General features: G+C 56.3%; 1 protein-coding gene across 3 annotated transcripts in view; it reads right to left on the bottom strand.

The window, feature by feature from the left end:
- Slc45a4 (solute carrier family 45 member 4) overlaps positions 1-21,306 on the bottom strand; it is a 69,734-nt gene that overhangs the window by 15,949 nt on the left and 32,479 nt on the right. For all 3 annotated transcript variants that reach the window (XM_046449026.2, XM_046449024.2, XM_046449025.2), the window contains exon 2: positions 15,211-15,787. In XM_046449026.2, the coding sequence (XP_046304982.1) occupies positions 15,211-15,454 (244 nt within the window). In that variant the 5' untranslated portion in view covers positions 15,455-15,787. The remainder of the gene's footprint in view (positions 1-15,210; positions 15,788-21,306) is intronic.

Below are 21,306 nucleotides of genomic sequence, written 5' to 3'. Positions count from 1 at the left end.
AGCCATGTGTCCTCAGAGCCTGGTCAGACCCAGCAGCTTAGGGGCTTCTCCTGTCCACCCTTCCCCTGCCCCTTGGGCACCCAGTCTACTTGGAACAGCATCACCGTATTGAGACAGCAGGCCCTGGGCAGGTCTGCTCCAGCAGCGGTCACACCAAGCCTGCTGGGCATGCAGACACCTGCTGAGGCACCAGCTCCCAGTGATCGGGGACACACTTTGCTTCCCTTCAGTGGATACAACACTGCTCGGTGGCAGGCTCAGCCCATTGCTGCAATCCCCCCATGTTGGAGGATGGCTTATGGAGGAGCTGGAGACCAGCCTGGGCAAATGAGACCCCCATCTCAAAATCAAATCAGCCAAGTGCCGCAGCACATGCCTGTCGTCTCAGCAACTTGGGAGGCTTCAGTAGGAGGACTGCAGATGAGCGAGATCCCGTCTCAAAATGAAATGAAAAGGGCCGGGGATTTGCTCAGTGGTAGAGTGCTTGCCTAGCGAGTGGGAGGCCCTGGGTTCCATCCCAAGCACTGCACAAGAACAAACACACCCAACTAGGGGCAGCCAACCAACCCCTTGGGCATACAGGTGCTACTTAATCTGCTTGAGCCTATCACAGACGAGGTGTCTAGAAGAGGAGACCAAAGCAGGGATCACAGTACTGCCAACCCTGTGGCCTGGTTCCCTAAGCACGTGTGGCCCCCACCCTGAATGGGCCCCACCTCCCTAGCAGCCCACTAGCTCCTGAGGGCTGGCCACGCAGCCAATTCCTCTGTGCTCAGCAACGCTGACTGACAAAAGTGTGGGGTCGAGCCATGCCAATCCGACCCCCAACTCTCCTCCCCAGAAGGAGTGTGATGCCTGAGATGAGAGCTCTTTACCACGGACACAGACACAGGTTACTGGACACCTATGGGTGGGTTTGTGGTCTCCCAGGTGTTGCCTTGGGGTTAAGTAAGACACCACCAAAGCCTAAAAACCATGGCTGGGTGAGGCAGGCAGCTGGCACAGCCAGGGCTCCGGCAGGAAGGCTGAAGGACCTGGGTAGCACAGGCTGGAAGAGGGGTTGAGCCCAGGCCCACAGAGCAGCAGGGGCGGCCTCTCCCTTCTCCCAACTCCCCTGGAAGTTCTTTCCAGGCTGCCAAGGGTCAGACCAGCAGGAAACGAGGGCCTCTGCTCCAGAGCTACCTGCCACTGAGCTAACAAGTCCCAGGAATGGGACAGAGCCCACAGAGCTGGCCAAGTGACAGGGTGACAGCTCTCTTTTGTTTCACATGTTGGCAAGAAAAATAAACACTTCCCATCACGTCTCCAAGGCAGCCCTGGATGAGCGAGCCCCCCTGCCCCTGCCGCAGGCTGAGACACCCCAGCACCCCCCTGGGCCGCCCCTGGGCCGTTCCCGCCGCCCCCTTGCAGGCTGAGATGCCCCAGACAGGCAGTTCCCAGCAAAGCGCCGCACACAACGCCAGTCCCTAGTAAATAACTCTTGTTTTTTCCAGGCAAAAGCTGAACAACAATGGTGGGACCCGGAAGGCTCCCCGTTCACAGGAAACACTCACTGTGTCACTGCGCGTCGGCGGGCTGTGTGAGGTCACTGCGACGCTCGGGTCACGTGGGGCGACTTCTATTCACAAGGGCACTTTTGATAAACTGGTGCTTTTGAGGGGGAGGGGGCTGGGAAAGTGGCCTATAAATGTTAACAAAAGGTCTGGGATGGGAATAGGAACTCACGCTCTTTCACTCAATAGCCAAAGCCTGCCATGTCCAGATATGCTTGTATTCTCAGACAAAAATTCACGATAGCAGCCTCGTGAGAACCGGTCCTCCATGGGAACGGCTCTGCATCCTCGAGTGACCTCAGGCCTGCCACTCAGTGGAGAAGCCAAGCCCAGGTCAGGCTGCCAGGGGTGCAGCCCACCCGTTACCAGGCCCAGAACCCAGGATGATGGGTGATGGGGCCTTGTCGGGTAGGGGCCCTGCTGTGAAGGGAAGGGGCACCTCCAGCTGTGGGGGACCACAGGGCTGCAAGGAGTGCTCTGGAGAGGGGTCAGAGTGCAGGAGAGACACCCAGGTGGTGTCTCCCAGCCCCATTTCAAACACTGCATCCCCAGAGATGGGAGGGGCGGGACTGCTGCCAGGCTATTTTGTAAGTCACCTCTGTATCCCTGCCTGCCACCCACCAAGCCTTCCTAGAGGTCTACAATCCTCAGAGTCCTATGGGACCAAGGGCCAGGGTGAGGGTGAGGGTGGGCCCTGGGCTGCCTCCCTGGGCTTTCCCAGGAGTGCAGTAGTTAAATCTTAGGATGAGCGACCAGAAGCCCCAGAGCCAGGGAGGCGACTCCATGGAGAGAGGTGTCCCAAAGAAGTCTGACACCACGACCCCTGTGGAGGGACTCAGACAGGGCACCCGAGGGCTCCTGCCAGGGCCGGTGCTGTGCTGGCTGTAAGGCATTCCCATGACCTTGGGGAGTCTTGCTTTCTTGTCTGTCACTTGGGGAAGTGCCTGATTTCCAAGGACCAAGTCACATGAGGAGCCTGACACATAGGAACTCCCCAACAATGCTGGTGTGAGAGTTCCTCATCACACTTGCCACTGGGGAAACAGATAAAGGGCCCTGGGACAGGCGCAGGGACTCACCGGGAGCAGGAAGGAGCCCCTGCACCAGGCGACATTGGGGATGGTGAGACGTTGGTGGGGTGTGGGGAGCTGAGACGAAGAAGGAGCTATCAGATGGCAGAGGACCAGGCAGGAGGCAGGAGAGGCCTCCCTGTGTGCCTCACCCGTGTCTGCCTCACTAGAAGCTGAGGCACTCCTGCTAGCCAAGGGCCCAGGGCCGGCATCCATGGCCTGGTGCATGAGGAAGAGGGCATCAGGGGAGGCAGAACAGGAACAGTGTGAAGAGAGTCAGGACCTCTGCAGGTGGTATCAGCACCAGGAAGGAAGTGCAGCCAACTCTACCTGTGTGACCCCCTCCCCAGGAGCACAGGTTTGGTTCATTGGGCTTAGAGTGTCACAGGCCACTCTGCACATGAACCCTGTTAATGGCACATAGTTGGGATCCATGGCCATGCAGGAGATGCATTAGTGGGCTCTGTGACTAGCAGCTGTGGTCCCAAGGACCCATGGGAAGGCAACGGGAACAGCCTGGGGGTGACTCTTGTTTCTCCCTGAGGTTTGAGCCAAGACTTCTCAGCTTTCTGTCTAGGTTCCTAGAAGTTCTTCCAGCCCTCCTCAAAGATGACCTTTCCTTTCACATGCCTGAGGCCTAGGGCCACCTAGACAGGCAGGGACCTGAGGTAGCTTGGTGAGAAAAAGGGCACAGGTGTGCTTCTTGAGGGACGAGCAGACTGGTGGAGGGGAGCCGTGGGTCCAACACAGGGCCAGCAGAGGGAAAGTGGCTGTGAGTGTCAGGCCAGGGTACTACCCTGGTACCCCAGGCAGCAGGAACGCCTCAAAAATTTCTGGTCCATCAGATGCAGGGCAGGGTGGGGCATAACGCTAACAAGGCCTACTGGGAGGGCTCAGAATACTGGAGTCAGAGGACCTACCAAGTCACCAAAGATCAGGTGCCAGGTAACATGGATCAAAGACCCTAGAACAGCTATAAGAAGCCACTCCTGGAGGGCAGCCAGCTACCCTGAGCTGAGCAGCCAGCTGGGCAGCACTCAGGGCAATAGCAGGAGGCCAAGAGTGGAGATTCACATCCAGAATGATCAGGCCACCTGGCTTCTTTGGAGCAAGACTCCCTGGTGCACAGGAACAGGCCTGAGGACCAAGGAGGGTCCTCCCTCAGCAGACAGGCCAGCACCCAGCTGCAACCTGCAGAGTCCAGTGCAAGATGGAAATGGTGCAGGACATCAGACCCCCCACCTGGATGCATCTGCGAATGAGGATTGATTTTAGTTTGCAAACCGGCTGGCTTGCTGAGACCAGGGACTGGCATGCAAGGGCAAATGGCCCGAGCATCTGAAAATTGCAGTTTGCTCACAGAGGACCAATAACCAGCTCTTCTTCCCTCCGTGGGAGCTGGACAACAGTGCTGGGTAACCAGCAGCCATGGGGCTGAGGGCAAAGGGCAGCAGCAGGACAGCACCACGGCATGCTCAGCAGGTGCCCGGCACGAGGCCAGGGTCTCTACTCACCCTGCCCCGCCTTGCAGATGGCATGTCCAGGTGAGCTTTAAAGTGAGGGGGGCTGAGCTTCCAGAAGATTCTGTCACGGCCAAGGTCACATAGCTACTAGGGATGGAGCAGGTAGGAACCCAAATCTGCCCTCCCCACTTGGGTTCTGGGAATCTCCCTAACCTGTGTTCCAACTCTGGGGGTATAGGGCTTCGCATCCATGACGAGGACAAGAACACAGCAAACGCGTCTTTCACCCCAAGATGTTACCATTTGAAGAGGGACAGGCCAGAAACCCAGGCACCATGCTTGCACAGTGTTATATATAGCTCTGATTCCAACAAGTGGCCAGAAACCCCCAGGGGAGCTTGATGCCGTCTTCACATGACAAGGCCAAGTGTGGCCTCCACAACAAGTGCACGAACATTCCACTGGCCGCAGGGTCTCCTCCACAGTGCCATGGTCCCGGTGGTGTAAACACCCCCCTGTGGCTGACTTCAACCACCGAGGGTGTCACCGAGCAAGGAGCTGAGGAGGGTGGCAGCCAGCGTTCCATTGACAGGACACAGCAGATGACCTTGCCGTGGGCACGGGCAAAGGCTGCTGATCAGGAAGTAGGGAATCCTTATTACCTTTGTTGCTAACACAATTCAAACTGTGAACACATAACTTAGTTTTTAATAACAGATATGTCAGCAACCACCCAAAGGGCTGCCTCTGGCCACCTGGTACCAGCCAGATCCAACTAAGAGCAGGGCGAGGGAGCTGGAAATCCCAGGATTCAGAAATTACACCTTGCCCTTCCGCAAGGAGTTTCTGAGGTAGCTTGAGAATGCTTTTGAATTGGAACTAGCAAGGGAGTGGAAATTAGGAGGACTAAATTCTTATTAATGGCTGCTGTCGCAGTTCACCCCCAGCCTCATCTGCCTCCATGGCACCTCTGCTCACAGGCACCCCCACTCCTGCCTTCTTGCTCTCTGGGTGCAGGGCCTCAGCAGGGAGGGGCTGTGGGTCCGCTAATGGGTGAAGCTGTCCTGCGAGGCTGTGCAGGCCCCTGAAGGAGCAGGCACTGTGGTCTGGACTCTCACCAGCGCTGTGAGAACTGCAACCTTGGAGCTGCTGAGACCACGGTGGACAGCCCTTGGCACGGGGCTGCGGTGTCGGGTCTGTTGGGGTTCTCTCCCTGTGGGGGCCTAATGTGCCCAGCATGGTCAGGAGCATGGGAAGCTGGCCTGGGAAGCCGGCCTGGTGGCCCTGAGAGAGGCAGCGGCTGGTAGAAAAGCTCATATTCTCACTTTTCACCCACTGGCTGGGGCCCCAGGCAGGTCACTTTCCCTTCAGCTTTGATTCTGACCTCAGAGAGGCCGCCTCGTCTTGTCGCAGCTTTGTAGGCCTGAAAGGGCCAGTGTGCAAAGTGGCCTTGAGACCTGCTCCCTGCCCCATCCTGACACTCAGCTCTGGGTGCTGCTTGAGTCCTTCCACCCGAATGGGGTCTTGGGTGTTCTAGCAGCACATGTCCCCACACAGGGTTCCAGAGGTGGGCAGGAAGTGCCGGCCTGTCAGCTCCGTCCGCAAATGGACAGCTTGCTCTAGGTCATTCTCCCGCCTCAGCGCCAGGATCCTCATCCCGCACAAATGGGGCAGTGGTCTGAGAGGACCTATCAGCCAGCCCACACACTGCCAGACCATCTCCCTGAGAAGCAGCCCCGATGACCACAGGCCTCTCCCCAGGGCTCAGCTGGCTTCCAGCATGGTGTTATCTCCTGGGGGTGAACCCACCTCCCAGGAGCACTGCACCCCAGGCTTCTGCTCACCACTGGGCAGGCTGTCCCTGGAGGGGCGTGCCCCTGCTGGTCTGCCCTCCAGGGGGACAGGGTGTGTCTGGCAGCCGGCAGCTGCTTCCTAACAGGCTCTCAAAATCCATGCTGCAAAAGGAAACTGGCTCCTCAGCTCCGAGCTAGTCACTGCTGCCCAGTTTCCAGCGAAGGTCACCTGCCCGGGCCAGAGATGCAAGTGACCCACATACAGGGCCGCAGCTGGGCCTGTGCAAGGTCAACACACTGTGAAGTACTCTGCCCGACAGCAGCACTGCCGAAAACAATCCCTGCAGAACTAACTGCGCTCAGAAGCCCCGCTTCATGTAGGAGTGACAGTTAAAATGTCCGCGCTGCGCAGAGTCCCCACTTGCAGAGCATGAGCTGTGGGCTGCAGCGGAATCACACCTGGCTGCCACTCTAGCAAGGACACAGGAGAAGACAGGACGTCTGCAGTTGTGAGAAAACCGGGCACAAAGGCCCCCTGGAACCTGGTGAGGACTTCTGAGGATGCCAAGTCAGTGCCTGCTGAGCTAGGCAGTACGCCTGGCAGAGCGCGGGCAGGTTCCGGAAGAGGAAGAGAGCAGCACTGCCCCCGCCTGCTGCCAGGTAAAACACAGTCCTCTGAAGACGGGCTGCCTTCCTCACCGGCATGTTTCCAGATGATACTGAAGAGTGCAGGTGTGTGACCCTCAAGAGTGTTTAAGCAAGAAACAACAATGTAAGATTTACATAACTTTTTTTTTTTTTCTGCAGTGCTAGGGATCAAACCCAGGGCCTCAAGTGCATTAGGCAAGAGCTCCTCTACCAAGCCACATCCCCAGACTAAAAGTGAGATTTTTAATTAAAAATTACCATCATCTAGGAAGTACTTCCATGGTAGACACATTCTTGGCTGGTTGGTTTTAAGAGCAAAGACAACACTTATTTTGAAATTTATAGTGTAGAAGAATACATTTCTCCATGATGCTAACTCTGCTTTTAGACATTAAACATCATACAGTAATTCCCTTAAGCAATGGCTCACCCTTCCCAGGGAGTCACTCTCCTGTTTGTGAGTGGCACCGAACACCTGGACCCACAGGCCTCTGCGGGGCTCCACTGGTCTCCAGGTCTTGTCCTGTCCTTTCAACACATGCCCATGATGTTCTGCTAAAATCTAACTTATTTTTGGATTTTACTGGAGTTTAAAGATCATTTTCTGCAGGAATAACTGATAAGATCTTTTGTCTTTCCTAATCCAGGGTATAGAGGGCTCAAGTTGTCACTATATTTTGACATTCACCATGACCCAGGAAGCTCAGAAACGGCTGCAGTACAAGGTGGCCTACTGCTGAGGCTCGCCCAGTTCTGGGGCCCTGCCAGTCTCAGGCTGCTCCCCTGCCCAGTGCCCCTCCCTGCTGTGCTGCCTCACCTTGCTCCACTGCTGGCCACTAGGCCTCTGCAGCTGGAGACACACGCCCACTGCCTGCGCCCTGTTTCGGTGCTGAGCCGGCTTCCCCATCCCGAACCTGCTGCACCCCCTGCTCTCCTTGTGAAGTCCTTCCCACTCCCCCACCCCACACACACTGGGAGGGCCCAGGGCAAAGACCAAAGACCACAACCTTTGTCCCAAGCCTGGCAGAGCACCTAGCACATGGTGGACGCTCACTGGCTAGGGACCTAAGTGGACAGTCTCACCTGAGGCCTCCCCATCTGAACTGTGACACAAACCCTCAGGCCCTTTGTACCTCCCCAAATTCACTGCCCAGGTGACAAACCCCGGTGTCCAGGTGAGCCCCAGGTTTCCAGATGCATGTCACCTCCAGTGCCAGGCATGGTGCCCAGAACTCGAGGCAGGTGCTTGGTAGAAATCAGATATAAGAATAATATACACATTTAACTCCTTGGGAAAAACAACTGCAGTGAACATTTCATTGTTCATAAACACAATGATGAAAGGCGAGGAAATGCAGACTTCCCAGCCCAAACAAAGCCCCTAGCACAAGAGACTTCTCAGCCCTGTGGTCAAAATCCAGGAGACTCGCCACACCCAGACCCCACGCTGGGATGTCCTCTGGTGGGTTTTAACTGACTTTGGATGTGGTGAGGCCTGCGTAGGTGGGTTTCACACAAGGACTCCCATGCGGCCATACACGTCCCCCAGCTCCCTTCACTGGACTGGTCCCTTCAGGCTCTCCATCCAACCATTACTGGAATACCATGGTTCACCCATTTCCCCACGTCTCATGGTGATAAACTACGTAAGATTTACCACTTGAACCATTTTAAGTGTAAGGTCCAGTGGCTTAAGTACACTACCTGACTGTCACCGCCGTCCACCCTGCCACTCCTTCCTCTTCCTGAACTGCCAATCTGCCCCTTCAGACACCAACCAACTCCCCAGCCCTTGGCACCCACCAGTTCACCTCTGAGGTGACTCCTCTAGGGACCTCACTCAATGGCATCCTGTGGTATCTGTCCTTCTGTGACTGGCTCGTCTCACTGAGCAGAACATCCTCAAGTTCCAAGCTTGTCCCAACTGTGGCCGTTCACCTCCTCCTCAGCAGCGCTGGCCCACTGCCCTCCTGCCTCCTGGAAGCTGAGGCACAGGCAGACGTGGACTCAGCCCCAGCATCAGCCACAGGAAGGGCTGCAGGTCGTGTGTCCCTCACTCAGCCTCAGGCGTCCCCGAGTGTCTGCCTAGCACCTCCCCAGACCAGGCGCAGGCTCTGTGCTGTGTGCTCCAGCCCTGGCCACAGTTCCAGGGGACCAGTGGGGGCAGAGCAGGCGGCCAGTCTGGGGGGCTAGTCGAGGCCCAGGTGGGTGCCACAAGGCACCCACTGTGAGGTGTCCTGGGCTTCCACAGTGCCATTTCCAGCCCTGCAGAGGTGGTCGTCTGAGGGAGGGAGCACTGCCAGGCGGAGGCACACCAAGCAGGTCCCCACCACTGAATGTTGGCACTTCTGGGCTGTCATGCTTGCTGTGACAAAGTGAAGCAGGACAGGGGTGCCTCTTAGGGGAGCTAAAATGGGGTCTTCCACTACGCTGCCCATGCAGGTCTTGAGGTCCTGGGCTCAAGTGACCCCCTCGTTCACCCTCCCGAGTAGAGCTGTAGGCGCACACTCGGCTAACACACAGCAGTGCTTTAGCTGCACCCATCCCGCAGGCCTCGTGCACTGGGAGCACTGCACTCCACGCCTGAGCTACACCCCAGCCCTGGTTTCTCAAAGAAGGAAAACGCAACCCAGGGGCATGTTGCCTCTGGAGCCCCTCCAGCCAGCTGCTGCCTTTGTTTCCAAGAGCCATGCTGGGAACTCTAAGAAAGATGTCAGTGCCTCTGAGCTGCAGGAGTGCTTTACTGAAATACCTGCACCCCACAGCAAGGGGCTGCAATGTCGCCATGCCAACCCACCAGCTCCCCAGATCAAAACATGCACACATGCCTGATCAAAAACCACAGACATGCCAGGCGTGGTGGTGCACGTCTACAATCCCAGTGGCTCAAGAGGCTGAGGCAGGAGGATCGCAAGTTCAAAGCCAGCCAGCAACTTAGCAAGGCCCTAAGCAATTCAGAGAGACCCTGCCTCAAAGTAAAATAGGAAAAGGGCTGGGGATATGGCTCAGTGATTAAGTGCCCCTGGGTTCAATCCCTGATATGAATTAAAAAAAAAAAGAAGACATCTGGGCACCCTTGCAAATATGCACCACCCACGTGCAAGCACACCTGCCACCTGGATTCCAACACAAGGCCACCAGTCAGCTGCACAGGAAAGCAGTGCTCTGGAGACAGTGTGCAGGGTCCCTACAGTGGGCTGGGCCGGGCCTGGACCTGGGAGGCATCTGCCTGCAGGTGACTCTTGCAAGGCAGCCTCAGAGGTCCTGCCCTCCACACCCTGGCAGTGGGGAAGGCACCAGCACTGGGGCATCTGCTGTGAGGTGGCTTTTAAGGAGCAAGCATTGCCAGGGAGGGAAGGCGAGCTCTCAACCACAGCAGACCGCACCTCAAAGCTCCGACTCACAAGAGGCCACCAGGAAAAGTGCAGACACTTAAGACCAAGTGGACGTGTACAAAATGAACATAAGCTTTGGCCATCAGACCTGCCTCCTCACGACAGGCTCATCTGGCTTTCCCCATAAACAACCCCCAGACACGACTGCTCACCCCTGGATGCTACCCCAGGATTTGGCCGAGGAGGGGACAGGTAGGATCCCACACTAACGCCATTCTCATTCATGAGTCAGCCCCTAGAGAAGGAAACCAAAGACGCCCTTTTGCTCTGTTATCTGATTTTTCTCTTTCCCTGGAGTATACTTCCTGAGCCAAGAGGGAAACAATAAACGGAGGGGAGCCTGGACTTTTCCTTCCCAAGGGAAAGGACTACATGGGAACAAAACGGAGGAGGGCTCCCTAAAAGGCCACGTGTGACTCAGCACCCAGGCCAGCTCTCCAGAACAGGCCTTCCTGCTTGCTCCCGGCGCCTGCTCCTGCCCACCTCCCCAAAGTGCCTGCCACATACTGCAGTTCTGCTCCAAGCTGGAGATGTCAGGTGCACCGCCGGCTTGTTACTGAGTGAGGGTCTTCATGGCAAGTGTCCCTCCCCCCAGTGTGGGGGGGGCCAGGGACAGGTGTGCTGGGAGAACCACTCAGGCTCTGTAGGGTTCTCCATGTCAGGCAAGGGTCTTGCCACCCCCCACCCATCTTGTGCAGGGCAGGGTTGTGGTCTTATCATCACAAACAACTCTGGCACCAGGATCCTTCGCCCCCCACCTAGAAACTTGGCAACAGCCTCTCCAGCACCAGGCCCAGCACTGTAGCTGGCCCAAACCACTTTCAGGAAAGGGGCAGGTCATCTGGAACCAAGAGAGCTGGATCCAGGTGCCTACCTGGCCCAGTCAAATGCTGACGAAGACCTCCCTGTTGAGTACACACAGTGTGGTGTTCGGGAGTGCTGGGGAGAGGCAAGTCCCCATCCTGTCTCAGGATCAGAGAAAGGAAGGGTATGCCTCTTCTAGGTGCCAGGTGCCTGCTCAGACTCCCTCTAGAAGACCAGACAGGCAGACTACATCTTCCCCAAAGTTTGGAAATGCAGAATCCCACCAAGTCCAGGGTCCAGCACATGTGCACAGTGCTAAGAATCAGAGAGGAGGACCTGTAACCAAAAATAAAAATCCACAGCCTCCAACTTCACTGTGGAAGAAAACAGGCAAAAACCTGTATAATTAAGAGTACCAGCAGACTCCAAGGGCCGGGGTTCTCCTGGAACACCAGCTCCCAGGAGGAAGTCAAGAAGCAAAACCGCATTGACACTGGAATTACTGACTTCTTAACTTCTCAAGCCCAGATGTCCAACAGGCCAACCCAATGCCCTCTACACCAGGAAGGTCTGGCTCCTGCTTCTGATGGTCTACAGCAGTTTCCTACAAGAACACTCAGAACAAGGAAGAAAGCTGTAGTTAACAATGCAGGCTCCTGTATCAAAAGTGAAAACACGGTGCTCTTCCATTATCAGGACCTGGGAACAGATGGGGCTGGGTACAAGAACCCGGGGCTCTCATGAGAACAAATGTTCCTTGGTGGTCGCCTACTTGGGCTCACAGTAGGGTGAGACGTGTGCACTGATGTCAAGCTGAAAGCACCCTGGACAAGTCCTTGGCCCAGTCTCGTTAGGTGGCCAAGAGTGCTTGGCACCCCTGCCCTCACGCGTGCTGCTGCAGAGCTACTGGAAGCTGTGGTGGGCTCATCTCCCCTGCGCTCAGCACAGTGCAGCTGCTGTGTAACGGGCCACACCTGATCAGTCCTCACGGGTTCTGCTCAGCTGGGTGGTTCTGGCTCAGGGGCTCTGGAGAGCTGCACTTAAGGAGGTGGCCCTGGCTGTGGCCATCTGCATGCTCATCTGGGAAGGTCACCATCATGACAAGCGCAGGCAGGGCTTGGGTTCTCACAGGCTTCCAGACACAGAGCTGCAGGCCCTCGCTAACTGGGCTCCTCCTTGTTTCTTGCCCCCCAGGTCTCTCTAAGAAGGTCACTTGGTCCATCAAAATGTGCAGGCCAAGAAGGCCACAGTGTCTCCTGGCAGGATGGAAGTTGCAGTCTTCTGTAACTTAACCACAAAGTGGTTGCATCCCCCAACATTGCCATATTCTGTTGGTTAGCAAAAATTTACTCGAGGAGAGGGAACTAGAAGAGGTCACAAAAAAGCAGGAGGTAAAGACCAGGGGCCATCTCTATCTCAGGGGCCTCCTGGATTCCATCCATGCTCCTCCCTGGCCCCGCTCTGTGACCCCAGTCTTGAGGGCCTTCTAACATGTACAAGGCACTGGGTTCAATCCCTGAGTCGGGGGGAACCTAAAAATCAATCTGACCCTGATCTTGAGAAGCTAGAAGTAGGAAATGGTCAAATAGCAGGGGGAAAAAACAAAATTAAAATCTGAGCTTTTGAGAAGACCAATAAAATTAATAAACCTTTAACCAGACTTATCAAAACAAGAGATAATGCAAACTACCAATATCAGAGAAGAGGGAACATCATTACAGATCTCATAAACTTTACAAGCTACCAGAGAATAGATGAAAGTCATTTCCATTCCTCTATGTAGTGATGAACCATCAGAAGTTGAAATTAAAACAGTGTTCACAACAGCATTAGTCATGCTCAGGGATAAACTTAAAAAAGCAGGATAGATGTACACATTGTAAGCCACAAAGCACCCCGAGGAGAAGCCAGACCGTAGAGGTACACAGAGGACACCCATTTTCAAAGACTGCAGGACTCGCAATGTGTCGATTCCCCCTACACTGACTGACAGGTTCGACTTGGTCCCAATGAAACCCAGGAAGCTCTTCTGTAGGGATGGGCGGATGGCGTCACAGCTCCCATGGGAATGTGAGGTCCCAAGACGCCCAGAGGGAGCTGTAAAAGGCCAGGGCAGGTCTCCTCCCAACCCCAAGCTGCAGCGCAGAGCCCGTCGGCTCCGGCTCTGGCACCAGGCACGGACACAGGGGGGCTCTCTGGTGAGAGGGCAGTCAGAGCCAACCCAGGGGAGGACCGCGCGGGAACCGGTGTGTCTGCCATGGCTGGATCCCACACGCCGGAGGGAGGGGGAGTCCTCAACGCTCATTGCGAAAAAGTGAATTCGTGGGAGAGTTCAAACTGCGAAACATCTAGAAGGAGAAGCTGAGAGAAAACCATGACCTTGGGCCAGGCAAAGATTTCTTAGTTTAAAAAGAACAATAAAGGGAAAGAATTAATATGCCAGATCTCATCAAAATCAAAAAGTGCTTTTTGAAAGACAACAGGAAAAAAATGAAAAGGCGAGCCCCAGCCTGAGGCAGACCTCTGCAGAGCTGCAACTGCTGCAGGGCTCCGGTGAAGGAGCCAGGAGAGGACAACCCCCAGCAGACCCTCGCTGGAGGCCACCAGGATGACACAGGAGCACCACCCACCAGGGGGATGCCAAGGGAACCACAGGAGATGGGGTTCCTGACAGAGGGCCAGCACCGAGGGCTGCGAGGGTGGGGGAGCCAGCACTGTGGTGGCCACACTGCTGCAGACTCAGTCAAGACCACGGAACTATCCACTCAAGACAGAAATTGTCCCCAAATCCTGAAATAAGCAACCCCTAAGGTGTGAGAAGTCCAAGAAGTTGTGATTCGGGGTTTAAGCCCTAATGCACAGACCCTGCACAAAGAAGACCTGGGAGGGAACATTTGCTCATCAAATCCAGTCATTTTCTCAGTAGTTGCTGTGGCTACAACTGAAGGACGCACCACTTTCTAAACCAGCGTGAAGCTCCCAGGATTTCCTTGCTGCACGTCCCTATACGCCAAAGGGGCTTCAGTGTCTGATAGGCCAGGCTGCAACCCATCTACTCCCTCCCTGGGACCAGCCTCAAAGCTGGGCTTCCAGCCCTGAACACACCAAAGCCCATCTTCCCTCAGGCCTAGGAGAAATCAGCAACCCCACCACCAAAGAGGGTCTGCGTTTCATTCCCTTGGGGCTTTTGATACCAGGAACTGAACCCAGGTGTGCTTAACCATTGAACCACAACCTCAGCCTCTTCTATATTTTATTTTGGGACAGGGTCTAAGTTGTTTAGAGCCTTGAAGTTGCTGAGGCAGGCCTTCAACTTGAGCTCTCCTGCTTCAGCCCCCGCCCCCCCACCACCACCACCAACAGTCACCGGGAGTAAGGCGTGTGAGGTTGCACCCAGCTCCCTCGGGGCATTTTTACAGTGATGCTGTGGACAGCTTGCTACACAAAGTCAGAGGTGGTGTCCTGTCCACCCCAGTGCCTTAGCATGGCAACACCCAAGGGATGAGAAAGGAAATGAAGAGTCATCACAGGTCATGCTCCGCAACTCCCAGGCCCTCCTGCCGCACGCCTGTGGGCTGGCTGGCCTGCTCAGCACAGGGCCCACGGGGCAGTGCACTGCCCCAGGGGTCACGGCAGAACACTGCACTGACAGATGGGGCGGGGCAGCGGTAAGGAGCTCCATGGCACCTCAGGCTGCTCTCACACAGGGGGACAGAAACCTGGGTCAAGCCCAATGACACTGGGGCTGCCACTTGCAAGGGGAGGAGCTGCACAGCTTCCCACTGCACTGCACTTCAGACCTGCGCTTGTCGCATACAGCGGGGCAGAAGCGGTTCTCGCAGAGCACCAGACTTGTGGGGAGAAACTCCCCCAAGCGACTGACCTGTACACATGTGGCCTCGGGCGTGTGGGGTCACAGAGCAGAGCTCGGGCCTCTACAGTCTTGTCCTCACCCAGCCCTCTCAGGAGGCCAAGGAGTATGACATTAGAGATTCAGACCTTCCTGGGACCAGGAGGAAAACCCAAAGTTCTGACATAACTTCTGGAGCCCAAGACTCCCCAGGGGCATCTGTAGGGGACACCTGCTCTTTCCACTGTGCCAGTGTCCCTCTATGAACCACAGCACTTCTGGAAACAACTGCTCTTGGCAGCTTGCTCTTGGAAGTCCACCCTGATCCCCATGCCAGGCACTGCTGTGAGCACGCGCCCTATCCCCGCGGGGTCAGTCTGTGCTTCCCCACTTCAGAGGCGAGGAGCCCGAGCGCGACAGAGCCCTGGCTTGCAGGGGAGCCCACTGCCCTCAGCACTCAGCCTGCTCCAAACACTACCTGTGGCTCTGACAAACACAGGGGCCCACGCCCCACCTCCAGCCAGGCTTCAAACAGGAGAAAGCCCTGAGGGCAGGTCAAGGGGGAGAGGGCAGGATGTGTGTCAGGGTCACAGCTGTGCTGGACGCCAAGCCCACAGGCAGGAGCAGCACTTACCAATCTGCAATAGGACAGGCGTGACCAGCGCCGTTTCCATGGCATAACAGAACTCCCTGCCAAACATCACCGCCCCATGCATCACCCACAGGCGCAGGGGGATCCTGTCTATGGACCCCTCGCTGAGGGTCTCCTCGTGGTTCTCAGCCTCGGGGTCTCCAGGCTTCTGCAGGTCTGGCAGGGGCACGGGCAGCTCTTGGACTTGCATGGACTCAGAGTCGGCATTCTGCGGGGCCATTTTCATCACCACCAGATGAAGCGTCAGTGTGTGCTCCACCTACATGGACGAGACGCAGCTCTGCGGGCAGAGGGAGACGCCTCCCGGGGCTCAGGTGCGCTCTGCAGGCAGGCCGCGCTCACACCCCACTCTGCAGGCACAGGGCTCTCCCTCACAGCGGCACATGGCTCGCTGGCTCACTGCGAGCGAGGGCTAAAAATCCATAAGTGCCACTCAGTTAATACCAGTGTCATCGTCATTGCTGAGGAGGCGCTGCGGTCACTTCTCCTGCCACAGAGAGGTGGGAAGGCGACACACACTGGCAGTCCTCTGTGAATCCCCATCGAGTGGCTCGAGGCTCTGCAAGAGGAGAGAGGACGGCCAGTCAGGAGAGTCGGGTGGGCTGTCTGTGCCACCTACCCCCGCCCACCTGCACCTCCAAGGTGTCCCCCAGGCCCCTCCCGGCTGCAGAGCGTATCTGTGCTGTAACACCATCTGCTCACGGGAGCTCCATGCTGGGGGTGGACAAAGATGGGCAACAAAGGGAAGCGGGGTCACAGGAGGCCAGCAGACAGAAAAAGGCCAAATGCCAATACCGTGGCCTCTGTGTCCTGTGGGAGGCGCTGGCAGTGACCCCTGTGGCCCGCCAGTACAGCGATGGGGCGGAGAGGCACAGGGGAGGCACAGGGGAGGCACAGGGGAGGCACAGGGGAGCCAGGGCGGCAGCTGAGGGAACTGCAGAGGGATTCTATGCGGGCAGAGGAGGGCAGAGGCAGCAGGGAGGATGGAAAGCAGGCTGGGCGGAGGGAGGACTCGCCTGCTCCACCCAAAGGGGGTCCAGATCTCTCCTGAGCCTGGGCTGGCCTGTGTGGGCAGTGGTCCTTGACCTGCCCAGATCACAAGACCAAGGATCATCAATGACAGTTACAGACCCTCTCTCAAGAAATGACACACCAAGTGCCAAACCTTCTGTACCTTCCGGGCATGCAGGACCAGGACTTCCTGCAGCCCCAGCTCTGAAGTCTCCCCAACCCCTCTCCTGTGACCAGCTTGTGAGGTAGGATCTTCCTGGGGACAACTGGTTACAGCCAGGCACTGGCTGCCAAGAAATGACCAATAGGACAGTGCCCTGCAGATGCTTCAGCAGGGCAAGGCCAGCTGCCCCATCAGGCAAGGTCAGCAGGCACGGCACCCCGCGTTCCTCTGGAGGGGCCTTCAGATGTGGGTTCCATCTGGAGTGCACTAGAGGAAGGGTCCTAAAGTCACACCCAACAGGGGGCCCACTTGATGTTAAGACAGTTTTGCAGTTTGATACTTTACTGCTTATGATACGCGTATTTCTAGTAATATCTCATTACTGAAATGTGACTCAATCAGCCTCCCCCCCTTCTCCTGGGGACGGGGTGGGAGCAGGGTGGGGCGGCAGGGCACCCAGGGCTTCCCAGGGACTCGGCATTGCCTCTTCCCACCCCCTTTCTTACTGCACTGAAATTTGAACCCCTGCAAGTGGCCTGCACCCGCCCCCCGATTCCTCCTCATCCTCACCCTGACAAACTTCACTAGGCTCCTTTCTGTCACTCAGCCAATCTTACACCAAAATAGGGGCGGCGACTTAACTGCCATCCCCCATCAGAAGATGGGGGCTCTCAGGAGTGGACCAGCTGGGCTGCGGCAGGAAGGGCAGCGGTGAGGACTGTCCCAGCAACTCTGGCAGCCTGGTCATCACGACCACGACCCCTCCACCCTGCCGGGCGGCCCAGTCCCACTGCCTGCCGTCCTGACACAACTGCAGCCCCACAGGGGTCTCAACTACACATGTGGTCTTCTGAGAGGAGGCGGCCTTCCGGGTCGGGAACCCTGATCTCTAGGGCTCCACCCAGGCCCAGGTCCTAGTGGCAAAGGGAAGGAACCGTCCTGCAGAGCAGCACCTCTCACTGCAGCCGTCCTTCACTGCTGCACCCTGGGGCTGCCCGCACCCAGGAACCGGGCTCTGCCACTCTCACCTTCAGCTCAAGTCACCTCCAGGATCACCCCTCCTTATAACGGATGGCCCCTGCCTCGCACAAAGGGCTCCCGTAGCTGCTGTGCTTTGCCAGGCAGTGGAAGGCCCCGCCCCTGGACTCGGCCCCTTGGCTGCCCCCCGGCTTTCCCAGCCCTCCTTGTGCACTGCGGGCCGCACGGCCAGAGTCGGTGAGACCTCGTGAAGGGAGGGCGAGGGGGTGGTGGTTGAGGAGAGCTAGCCGCCCCAACCCCCATCTGGAAGAGCTCCTCATGCGTGGTGTGGGTGCCTGTCCCGCACCCAGGAGGAGGATGGGTGCCAGCCGGCCCAAGGTGTCCTGCAGGAGCACCCATGTGCTGCAGAGGACTTAGGCCGGGCGGGACACAGGCTCAGCTGCTGGTAGCTATAATCGCACTTGCTTAGCACCAGGGCCTCCCCAGTGTCTCCTGGTGGCCAGCCTGGTGTCACCACACCATCTGCTTGAATGTGGGTTCCCAGCCCTTTGAGATGTCTCTCCTGTCACACAGCAAGTTTCCGTCCTCCAGCGAGCCGTCTCCCCAGGCCAGCGTCCCTGCGTGGGGCAGAGCAGCCTGGAGCACGCTCAGCTCAGCCCGGGCAGAGCCATTCCACCCCTGCTGCGCTTCCCAGCACTCCCCCAACTGCGCTTCCCAGCACTTTATGAGCATATGAACTTTTAAGAGCAGCCTGACAAACTCTGGGGGAGAAGATTTTGTTGGCATTTTTATGGAGATTCCAGTCATTTTCTAAACCAGCAGGGAGCACGGCAGCTTCCCCGCTGGGCCGTCCTCTGCTGCGGCCAGCACTGAGCAGGAGAGGCCAGCACTCGCCCGCAGGCTCTGCGCATCCATCCGCATGGCCAGGGCAGACAGATCTCCAGCCCTCACCCTCCGCTTCCCAGCTGCTCAGTCCACACACACACAGACTAGCTGTCCCTTCACTGAGGGCCTGCATCCCTGCCCATGTGACGGGGCTACTGATGTTTAGGTTCTAATTTCATAATCAAATGTGCATTGTCTGAGAATGGACAAAAAGAAAAAGGAAATCCATTTAGCCACAGCTGTCACCACCACCAGAGCATGGGCACCCCTCACTCTCGGGGTGCGCTCCCACAGCAGTGGGTACGGTTCCCACTTCCTCACTGAGGATGCTGCTGGTCCCATCCAACTGACCTGAACTTCCCACAGCCTCATCTGGAGACTTGACAAAGCCCGCGTGGCATACAGAAGGGGTGACTGGGGCACAACAGGGCAGTGGCCGCCACTGCAGGACAACCAGTGGGGCAGTGTGACCAGCCCACTGTCCATGAACATGTGGCCACAGCCCGCACAGCTGTCCCCTCTCAAGAGGCTCAGAGACACCATACAGCACTGGTGTCTCTGAGATCCAAAAAAACACTAGGGTGCTCCCTTTCAGGGTGGGGCCAGAGGAGAATAGCCAAGCCGTGGGGTGATGGGTCTGCCCCCTCGGCAGCTCCTGGCCTCCTCCAGTCGCCCAGAAGGCCAAGTTCAAGAGTCAGCTGTGGCCTCTCCAGGCATCCCCCCTGCGTGAGACAGATCTTCCCCAGCACCCAAGACAGATCTTCCCCAGCACCGAGGGAAGCATTCCCCTGGAACCCACTGCCGCGACTGCCCCGTGCTCAGGGACAGCAGCTTTGCTGGGACCTGCAGATGCACTCAGACAGCAATTGTTCCAATCAACAACTTCCTCTATTGTCCTGCTCTTATAATCTACAGACACGGATGCCAAGCACGTGACTTCCCAGTGTGCTGGGGGAAGGCCACTGTGTACCGAGCCCAAGAAAAGCCAACCGGACAGTGAATCTGCACAGCACCCCATGCTCGGCTCAAGTTTTAGGTGGACGCCATCACTGCAAATTCTTGACAAGCAGCATGGATGTGGCAGTCATACTTCCTTGAAGGTGGTCCCACCAGCTCTGATGCCTCACATCGGGCTGAGGATACCAATGCTCACAGACGTGGACAGCCAGCTGCCCATCATTCCATCATTCAGAGACAGGCACAAGATGGGGTGTGCCACCCTTGGAAAGCCCACGGGGACCACAGAGGCCCCTGGACTTAGGACAGCACATCATCTCCAAATCCCTGTCTTAGTGGAAACCTCACTAACCTACTGATCCCAGCTCTGCAGCACACAAAGGATACGTGCTCTCTGGTCGTCACAGGACTGCCCAGAGTGGACAGCAGCATCTTACCAGGTCACTAGCCTGGAAGAGATCAAAATTCAAAGTTTGAAATGTGATTTCTACCTTGCCTGCCACTTCCTCATGTCACAAAGTCAGAAGACGGTCACACAGACCTGTCCTAAGTTGAGGATAGCTGTCCTGTTTTCCGGTGGAAAAGCTGTCAGCTGCTCCCTGACGACCCAGCTGCTGTGCGCTAGTCAGCTGGTCCCCCCGTCCATGCACATGGTTGTGGAAGCCAGGGGCCAGGACGCTGGCAGTGTGTAAGGAGGAAACCAAGGTGGGGTGCAGCCCAGCGGGGTGCCTGCCCAGCACACTCAGGGCCCACGTTCAATCCACAGAACTGCAGAACAGCAGCAGCACCAATAAAATTAGAAAAAGAAAACCAGCTTTTGGCTCAAGAGCATAAAAAACATGAAATCGGATCAAGCAACTTGAAAGCACCTGGGCAGGATTGAAGCCAGCCGACAGCAGTTCTGCTTACAGCAGTACTTCCTGAATGGCACTTCAGAAACTCCAGTGACCCCAACGCAAAGTCAGCATTGCCCCACAGAATGAGAGCACAGCCACAGGCTAGGAGGAAGTATCTGCAGAAGACACAGCTGATAAAATATCATCTAAAATACGCAAGGAACTATTAAAGTCCAACAATAGGAAAAGAACTTGATTTAAAGTAGGTCAAAGATCTCAAGAGGCAGCTCACAAAAGGGACATTGCAGATATGCAAACCACACAGGGACCACTCCACATCAGTTTCACCAGGGACAGACAGACCAAGCAGACAGGCCACCACACAGCACTGGGAGTGGCCCAAACCCAGAATGCTAGCCCCACCGGGAGCTGGGGAGGGCCTGGGCCTGCAGGCCTCCACTGACTGCAGGGGGTGCAAAATGGTCTGGCTGCTCCAAACACAACCTGACCAAGGCTGGTTCTGGTTTTTTTTTTTTTTTTTTTTTTTTGAGTGGAATGTCCTCTAATAGTGCAATCAAGATCTGGGTTCCTTGGACTTAACCAAAGGAGGTGAAAACTAGTGTCCAAAAACTGGCACCAAAGGCTTACAGTGGCTACATTTATAGGTGCCAACACCTGGAAGCAACCCAGATGTCCTTTAAAGGTGACAAATTATGGCCCATCCCAACAATGGAATATTATTCAGCACTGAAAAGAGATGCGCTCTTGAGCACTGAAGTCATGTGGGCCCCTCAGATGCTAAGTGAAAGGAGCCACCGGATGAAAGAAATGTACTGTGTTTATAGCAGGTCAACGGGAGCCAGGTTACAGAGGGGACTGTTGGACAGGAGGAGCAGTGTCTAGGGCAGGGAAAACATTCTGGTGCGCCAAAGGGAGATGCATATCATGGCACCTTTGTCCAAACCCACAGAAAACACAACACCACAGGCAGCCGTCACTCTGGTGACACTGTGGTGTCAGGAGGCCCCCTCTGGTGGGCTATATGCATCTGAGAGCAATAGGCATAAAGATACTCTCTGTATAGTCCTCTGAATTCTGCTGCAAATTTGAAACTGCTCTGTAAAGTGTAGGATTTAAAAAATAATTAGTGTTTTGTCCTTATATTTAAACAAATAAGTAACATGCTCTAGACAAGAAAAGACTCAGGACAGTCACCGGTGTCACACGGTTGGGAAAGCTTTTCTCAAA

The sequence above is a fragment of the Marmota monax genome, unplaced genomic scaffold, assembly GCF_021218885.2.
Source record: "Marmota monax isolate L192 unplaced genomic scaffold, Marmota_monax_Labrador192_F-V1.1 WCK01_AAM20220418_F8-fsc00073, whole genome shotgun sequence".
Taxonomy (NCBI): Eukaryota; Metazoa; Chordata; class Mammalia; order Rodentia; family Sciuridae; genus Marmota; species Marmota monax.
This window is presented reverse-complemented; position numbering and strand designations above follow the sequence as displayed.